Source organism: Scyliorhinus torazame, chromosome 23 (assembly GCF_047496885.1).
Source record: "Scyliorhinus torazame isolate Kashiwa2021f chromosome 23, sScyTor2.1, whole genome shotgun sequence".
Lineage (NCBI taxonomy): Eukaryota > Metazoa > Chordata > Chondrichthyes > Carcharhiniformes > Scyliorhinidae > Scyliorhinus > Scyliorhinus torazame.
This window is the reverse complement of record NC_092729.1, coordinates 55,283,080-55,292,291: the sequence shown is the minus strand read 5'-3', so window position 1 is coordinate 55,292,291 and position 9,212 is coordinate 55,283,080. Positions and strand designations below refer to the sequence as shown.

Sequence of the window (9,212 nt, the reverse complement as noted above, 5' to 3'; positions counted from 1 at the left end):
GTTTCCCCTTTAAATTGGTGCGGTCTGGGGCCTCTGACATCCTGACGCTCGGTATGTAGCACGTAGGAAGCGACTGCGCATGCTCAGATCGCTGTTCCTTTACCGATGACCGTTTTCTTGACTGCGCATGCGCAGCATCTCGCGCATGCGCAAACGAAACTTCCGGTTCTGCGCACTGCTCGCGCAACTGTGCTAGCGTGATACCTTTAGCAAGATGGCCGCCGACCTCGACCCAGCCCTCTCTCAGGCCCGGGATTTCGGCCTCTGGGAATTCGGGATCCCGGCCACGAGGTGAGTACTGCAGCTTTTCTTACCTTTACTTGCCGATTGGATTGCGTTTTCTTCACAGTACTTGGAGAATTTGTCCAGGACTGCCTGGTAATCGTACCTTTGCTGCCTCCTGAAGAACCTGAACCTTGTGAATATTTCTCTTGCCCTTGCACCGGCGATGGTGAGGAGAAATTCAATTTTTTCATTATCACCCAGGTCTTGGAGTTCAGCTGCCACCAGGAACAATTCGAACACTTGCCGGAATCGTCGCCAGTTACCGCGGAGATCGCCGTAGCACTGGAGCGGCAGCGGAACCGGGAGCTCTATCATTTTGCCTGGGCACTGCTGGTTGTCTGTGTACACTGAGGTATGCCGGCAGGTATCGATCCACTCCTGTACCATGTGGTGTTGGGTGCTCTGGTGCACAGATGAGCCAACACAGTTGTATGTGGTACAACTCTATTTTATTTTAACTCTTATAATACAGTTCTGGATACTCTGCACGTGCTGTCTCCCTGAGTGTGTCGTGTAGTAGGTCTGTCCTGGTCCTCCTCTGCAGCTAATACTGACCACCGGGGGTCGTGTCTGTGCTTTTATATCTTTCTGTCATTGGTTGTGGTGTTGTGTGTTCTGATTTGTCTGTTGGTGTGTCCATCATGATGTGTGTGTTTGAATATCATGACACTCAGCACCGTGAGGCAGCAGTGCTAACCACTGTCCCGCCGTGCTGTCTGACAATAGATTCCAAATGGTGGTACTCGAACACCCAGAAACAGATGCCAAAGAATTTATTATCCTCCACGGACCAAAGAGCTCCTGCGGCCCAACAACGCTGATCTGACAACAGAACTGCTCTAATTGACACTAATTCTCCAGCCCAGTGGGCCCATAGCTTTGAATGTTTTGACAGTTCGAGTGTTCATCCAAGTGCTTTGAATGGTTAGTTTGTCTGCACCAATTACTCTCCCAGACAGGGCTCTCCAGATTCTCACTTCCCTCAGATAAATTATTTTTCTTTAAATCGCCTCTAAACCTCCTGCCTTTCAGCTTCAAATTTTGCCCCGTTGTATTTGACCCTTCAACTAAGTTGATCAGCTGACTTCTTTCCTCCTCTCCAAGCCCTTCGTAAGCTGCTGCACCTGAATCATGTTCCCCTTGAACCGTCTGTGCTCCAGTGAAAACAGAGCTAAAATGTTCCACCCCAGGCATCATCCTGCTGAATCTCCTCTGCACCCCCTCCAGTGCAATCACATCCTTCCGAGAATGCGGAGACCAGAATTGAACATTACTCCAGCTGTGGCCTCAACAAAGTCCTGTCCAGCTCCAGAATCACCTCCTTCCTCTTTTGGGAACATCATCACCTTGAGTTCTTTCTGCAACCTGTCCTGATGTGAACCTTTTCTGGCTACTCTCCTTCACTGTGTAAAAGTCTAAAACATGCTTCCTAACAGCACTGCTGACATAATGACGTGATGCTGATTGCAGCGGTTAAAATAGGGTCGGACCGAAACTCCGAGCCCAGGGCAATGATGGATTGCCAATAAATCACAAACTAACAGTGATGTACAACTAATGAAAAAAGAAACCCGTGTGATGTATTCCAGGCAGTACGGATGGTATCTGCAGAACTAAGACAGGGGCATGAGCGGGACCTCAGACTAAATCAGGAGTTCAGGCCAAATGAAAGGCAACAGCACTGTAACTGTCTCTTTGCGTCTGCAGGAATTCACCGGCTAATATATGAAGTTACGTTTATGTCTGATGTCTCAGCTAATTTACTTTCTATGATCATTTAATTTGCTTCATAAGTAGAATGAATGGATATTTCATCATATTCTTCAACTGTTCTCTGAATTTAGTCTGTGAAATGGCATAAATCACAGTGTTTGTGCAGCAACTCAGCAACTGTAGCATGAATCCCAATTCTTGCACACATGTAGGTAGCGGTATGTGTTCAATCAATAACCCGTATATTCGGTTAACTATAAAGTATACCATATATATTGCCCATAACAAAACAAAATTCAACGAGATAATGAAGAGTAAAATGATGGATTTCCTCCGACTCTCCATCTCTGGATCTCTGGGACTGTGCCCACTGCTGTGAGCCCGGAGTCTCCTGCGGGCCCTGCTGCTCAGGACAATGTGTCTGACGGTGAGAACATTGAGCAGCAGAATCAGGACAAATGGAGTCGCTGGTGTTATAATATAATGGATGAATTCGACGGTTCCCCAGATGATTGATTGCGTTTTTTTAATTGAAACCTCACAAAACCAAGGTGTGTTTCCGAGCATATAACCAGGATCAAACATAAAATACCAGAAAATGTTCTTCAGACAGCTCAGCACAGCCACTGTCCCCAGAACCACAGCCGCCGTTTTCTCGCTGCAATATTTACTTTTCAGCTTCGGGCAACAAATGGCCACAAATCGATCGAAGGTGAAAGTGACGGTGAACCAGACAGAGCAGTCAGTGACTGCATAAAGCAGGACGGCGTGGATATTGCACAAGTGGAGCCCAATCATAGCATCAAAGAATTGCTCATAAACAATTGGAATGTGTCTCAATATCAGGTCGAAGATCACTATCAGCAGGTCAGCTGCTGCCATGGCCAGCAAATAGCGAGTGACACATTTGGAGAGGCCGCAGTTCCCCTTTGAAATTACCACAATTGTTGCTACGTTAGCTGCAAGGAAGGGAAAGAAATAGCGAAGGTAGGTCAGGCCGTGAGCAACTGTACAGTTTGGAATAAGTATTTATTCAGATAATCACAGCCAGTGAATCATTGAAAAAGTTGCCTATCGCAGCGTCATTTCTGGAGACGTCGATGTTCATTGAACAATAAATATGTGGGCAGCACGGTAGCCTTGTGGATAGCACAATTGCTTCACAGCTCCAGGGTCCCAGGTTCGATTCCGGCTTGGGTCACTGTCTGCGCGGAGTCTGCACATCCTCCCCGTGTGTGCGTGGGTTTCCTCCGGGTGCTCCGGTTTCCTCCCACAGTCCAAAGATGTGCAGGTTAGGTGGATTGGCCGTGATAAATTGCCCATCGTGTCCAAAATTGCCCTTAGTGTTGGGTGGGGCTGCTGGGTTATGGGGATAGGGTGGCGGTGTTGACCTTGGGTGGGGTGCTCTTTCCAAGAGCCGGTACAGACTCGATGGGCCGAATGGCCTCCTTCTACACTGTAAATTCTATGATCTATGATCTATGATCTATGATCAGTTTCGGGAATTAATGTTCACCTGGAACATCGGTTCATCAGAGATCACATCCAGTCTACTTATTTCACGTTCCAGGGCCAATGGCTGAATTTTGCAGCAAATCGTGGAAGCTGCAAGTTTCACCGACACCTGTGAAAGATAGAAATGCGTTCACACTCCATTGGTTACTCTGAAGCATTCAGAGCAGCTTACGGTTCCTCACCTTTATAATACTCACACAGGGTATTTGTGAAGATGACCCAGGCTTACTGCTCCTTGCCCAAACACAGTGGAGGACCATGGGCATTGTGACAACGTGGGGATGGGAGCACAGATCGTTGGGAATCAAGGTTGGGAATCACGGAGGCTGGGGATTGAGGGTGATTTAGAGATGTGGATCAGAAATTGGCTAGCTGAAAGAAGACAGAGGGTGGTGGTTGATGGGAAATGTTCAGAATGGAGTACAGTCACAAGTGGAGTACCACAAGGATCTGTTCTGGGGCCGTTGCTGTTTGTCATTTTTATCAATGACCTAGAGGAGGGCGCAGAAGGATGGGTGAGTAAATTTGCAGACGACACTAAAGTCGGTGGTGTTGTCGACAGTGCGGAATGATGTAGCAGGTTACAGAGGGATATAGATAAGCTGCAGAGCTGGGCTGAGAGGTGGCAAATGGAGTTTAATGTAGAGAAGTGTGAGGTGATTCACTTTGGAAGGAATAACAGGAATGCGGAATATTTGGCTAATGGTAAAATTCTTGGAAGTGTGGATGAGCAGAGGGATTTAGGTGTCCATGTACATAGATCCCTGAAAGTTGCCACCCAGGTTGATAGGGTTGTGAAGAAGGCCTATGGAGTGTTGGCCTTTATTGGTAGAGGGATTGAGTTCCGGAGTCAGGAGGTCATGTTGCAGCTGTACAAAACTCTGGTGCGGCCGCATTTGGAGTATTGCGTACAGTTCTGGTCACCGCATTATAGGAAGGACGTGGAGGCTTTGGAGCGGGTGCAGAGGAGATTTACCAGGATGTTGCCTGGTATGGAGGGAAAATCTTATGAGGAAAGGCTGATGGACTTGAGGTTGTTTTCGTTGGAGAGAAGAAGGTTAAGAGGAGACTTAATAGAGGCATACAAAATGATCAGAGGGATAGATAGGGTGGACAGTGAGAGCTTTCTCCCGCGGATGGAAATGGCTGGCACGAGGGGACATAACTTTAAACTGAGGGGTAATAGATATAGGACAGAGATCAGAGGTAGGTTCTTTACGCAAAGAGTAGTGAGGCCGTGGAATGCCCCACCTGCAACAGTAGTGAACTCGCCAACATTGAGGGCATTTAAAAGTTTATTGGATAAGCATATGGATGATAATGGCATAGTGTCGGTTAGATGGCTTTTGTTTCGGTGCAACATCGTGGGCCGAAGGGCCTGTACTGCGCTGTATTGTTCTATGTTCTATGTTCTATATACCACGGAGACCCACCGCTTTTAATTCACTTCCAAACTTCAAACGGCAGAAGATTTGGAGATGTCGTCAGAGGAAGAATGGCAACAGTTTTCAGGAGGATAGAGAGAAGCTGCATTATCTGGCGGCGGGATCCTCTGACAGCGCACTCACACCCGTGGCTAATGGTCCACGTGGCGATTAGGCTTCAGGCCCTGTGCTTGCATTTGGTGCCTGTGGTGCACATTTCTGCCGCTATGCGGAAGATTGTCTCTTCCGGCTTGCGGGGTTGTCCTGTAGCAGAATACGAATCTCGCTGGGCAGGTCTCCCTGGACCCCAGTGTTTGTTTTTTCAGGCCGTGCTGAAAGGTTTGCACCACCTTATCAGTATTCTCTCCAACATCAGCAAAATGATGGAAGTGCTATCAAACAGCAGTTACTCAGCAATAACCAGCTTACGGACACTCACTCTTGGCTCTGCCAGCGTCATCAGCTCCTGACCTCATTACAGCCTTGGTTCAAACATGGACGAAAGAGCTGAATGTCAGAGGTGAGGGGAGAGTGACTGCCCTCGACGTTAAGACAGTTTTTGACCGAGTGTGGCATCAAGGAACCCGAGCGAAACTGGAGTCAATGGGAATCAGGGGGAAAACTCTCCACTGGTTGGAGTCATACCCGGCACAAAGGAAGATGGTTGCGGTGGTTGGAGGTCAGCCAGCTCAGCTCCAGGACATCACTGCAGGAGTTCCTCAGGGGAGTGTCCTCGGCCCCAACCTTCTTCAGCTGCTTCATCAATGACCTCCCTTCCATCATAAGGTCAGAAGTGGGGATGTTTGCGGATGCACAATGCTCAGCACCATTCGCGACTCCTCAGATACTGAAGCAGTCCGTGTCCAAATGCAGCAAGACCTGGACAATATCCAGGCTTGGGGGGGACAAGTGGCAAGTTACATTCACGCCACACAAGTACCAGGCAATGACCATCTCCTGCAAGAGAGGATCTGACCACCGCCCCTTGACATTCAAAGATATTGCCATCGCTGAATCCCCCACAGTCAACATACTGGGAGTTACCATTGCTCAGAAACTGAACTGGACTCGCTACATTAACACTGTGGTTACCAGGGCAGGTCAAAGGCTAGGAATCCTACAGCGTTAACTCAACTCCTGACTCCACAAAGCCTGTCCACCATCTACAAGGCACAAGTCAGGAGTGTGATGGAATACTCTCCAGTTGCCTGGGTGAAAAAGCTCAACACCATCCAGGACATAGCAGCCCGGTTGATTGCTCCCCATTCCACAAACATTCAAACCCTCCACCACCGATGAACAGTGGCAGCCGTGTGTACCAGCTACAAGATGCACTGCAGGAACTCGCCAAGGTTCCTTAGGCAGCACCTTCCAAACCCACGGCCAACACAATCTGGAAGAACAAAAACAGCAGATACGTGGGAACCCTCGCATTCTGTAGGGTGGACCTTCACCTCAGGAACTGCAGCAGTTCAAGAAGGCAACACCACCGCCTTCGAGGACAACTAGTAATAGGCACTAAATGCTGGACTAACCAGTGACGCCCACCGTAAATACATTTATAAAAAGAACAGCTGCGGTCCCAGCACCGATCCCTGTGGTACCCCACTAGTCACTGCCTGCCATTTGAAAACGGAATTAGGGCAGCATGGTAGCACAGTAGTTAGCACAATTGCTTCACAGCTCCAGGGTCCCAGGTTCGATTCCTGGCTTGGGTCACTGCCTGTGCGGAGTCTGCACGTTCTCCCCGTGTCTGCGTGGGTTTCCTCCGGGTGCTCCGGTTTCCTCACAGAGTCCAAATATGTGCAGGTTAGGTGGATTGGCCACGCTAAAGTGCCCTCAATATCCAAAAAGTTTAAGTGGGGGTTTCAGGGTTACGGGGACAGGGTAGATACGTGGGCGAGTCGGGTGCTCTTTGCAAAGGCCAGTGCAGTCCCAAAGGGCCAAATGGTCTATTTCTGCACTGTAAATTCGGTGAGCTATGACTCGTTAATTCCAACTCTTTGTTTCCTGTCTACCAACCAGTTTTCTATCAATAGAATTCCCCCAATCCCATGCAAACAAATAAAGTTGATGGGGGCTATGAAAAAGAGGCATTCAGGCAGAATAGCTGGGTTTCAAACGGAACACATTAGACAGCAGCAGTGAAACTAATGAATCACGAGGTACCTCCGAGTGACTAACATAGTTAATTATTGGACAGAGAGACTTACCAAAAACACCAGCAATCGCCAGGATTGGGTAGTAAAAGAATTCTATAGCTTGAAGAGTGTACATGATCTGCATGCTTACTGACATCCAACCAATGCCGTCAGATAGATATTGAATGGGGATGGATAAGAGGACAGGCCCTCCCCCGAGTATCCGAGCTAATGGTGGACTAGTCCAATCTTCAGCAGTCAGGCTGGGATCAGTTGTTGTCAGATTCCCATCGATTGTCCGTGTGTTCGTATCCATTGCTGCAGCATTCCAGTGTCTCTCTGCCAGATTCCGATCCAGCTGCTAATCCCCTGCTCATGCGGGAGAAGATGCTCACATTCTGAGCAAACAATTGAATATACTCACTTATTAACCCAAGAGGGAAAGCCCCGGGTGACGCGTTTCACATCCCTGCAGACTGAGATTAAATCGAGCCACTTAACAAACAACTTGAGTTAACTGTTTGTGAGCCCGTTCTTTTTACACCCTGAGCAGGAGGGCATTCACTACATTACAGTGAGGGGCGTACCAGCATTCAGCATTACAGCAGTGGTACCATACCACCTGATGTTACTCACGACACCTTCCGTCCAAAGGTGGAACGTGGTTCGTGATTCTCTTTTGTTTAGGTGGGTGCAAGGAGGTTACTGAACAGGGCCTCAGGCTTCAGCTCATGGAGATTAAAGAGAACAATAACTTCATTATTAAACGAGAGAAGGTAAAATAGTTGAAACTGTTCTTGTGGAGTTTGCATATTCTCACCGTGTGGGTGTGGGATTCTCACTCACAATCCGTGTGGAGTTTGCACATTCTCACCGTGTGTGTGTGGGATTCTCACTCACAATCCGTGTGGAGTTTGCACATTCTCACCGTGTGTGTGTGGGAATCACACTCACAATCCGTGTGGAGTTTGCACAATCTCACCGTGTCTGCGTGGGTTTCGCCCTCACAATCCGTGTGGAGTTTGCACATTCTCACCGTGTGTGTGTGGGATTCTCACCCACAATCCGTGTGGAGTTTGCACATTCTCACCGTGTGTGTGTGGGATTCTCACCCACAATCCGTGTGGAGTTTGCACATTCTCATCATGTCTGTGTGGGTTTCTCACTCACAATCCGTGTGGAGTTTACACATTCTCACCGTGTGTGTGTGGGATTCACACTCACAATCCGTGTGGAGTTTGCACATTCTGGCCGTGTGAAACCCATTCAGTAATGCCTTTGACAAGGTCCCTCATGGTAACTAGTACAAAAGGTGAAGTCACACGGGATCAGGGGTGAGCTGGCAAGGTGGATACAGAACTGGCTAGGTCATAGAAGGCAGAGAGTAGCAATGGAAGGATGCTTTTCTAATTGGAGGGCTGTGACCAGTGGTGTTCCACAGGGATCAGTGCTGGGACCTTTGCTGTTTGTAGTATATATAAATGAATTGGAGGAAAATGTAACTGGTCTGATTAATAAGTTTGCAGACGACACAAAGGTTGGTGGAATTGCGGATAGCGATGAGGACTGTCAGAGGATACCGCAGGATTCAGATTGTTTGGATTGTGAGTGAGAAACCCTCACACACACGGTGAGAATGTGCACCTTATCGTTGATCAGGTGTCTGTATTTCGTTGAGCACGAGATCAGCATTCAATATTAGCATTCTCAGTTAAAAATGAGAGAGACTCTCTAACACAGAATTACACATAATGGTTATAATCACTTCCCAGGAACACCAACAACAGCAAGGATTGGGTGCAATATTTTTTCCACAATATCAATTGAAGGATGCCTATTCAGTGCGAAGTGATATGGCTCTTGGTTCTACGAGCAGTCTCGCTTTCTTAAACTCTGAGGTGATATAATCACAAATACTTTAATTTATTCCCAGTGGAATTGCCTCAGTTCGATTCAGTTTGCAACATATTTTAACTTATTTTGAAAGATAAGTAAAAACAGATTCCGAGATTGTGTTGAGTGACAGAAAATATTTCTTGTTGAGCCAGAGACCACATTCCAAACACTGGACTGTGTTCATCACATTGATCAACTAACCATAACACTCAAATATCATCAATCCCATCTTTAGACC

General features: G+C 47.7%; 1 protein-coding gene across 1 annotated transcript; it reads right to left on the bottom strand.

The window, feature by feature from the left end:
- Positions 1-748: 748 nt before the first annotated feature.
- On the bottom strand, positions 749-7,341 carry LOC140399757 (probable G-protein coupled receptor 139). The gene is made up of 2 exons (XM_072489257.1): positions 7,151-7,341; positions 749-2,957 (listed from the first exon to the last, which is right to left on the bottom strand). Exons 1-2 carry the CDS (start codon positions 7,233-7,235, stop codon positions 2,059-2,061), a joined length of 984 nt encoding a protein of 327 aa, XP_072345358.1. The 5' UTR covers positions 7,236-7,341; the 3' UTR covers positions 749-2,058.
- Positions 7,342-9,212: the final 1,871 nt, after the last annotated feature.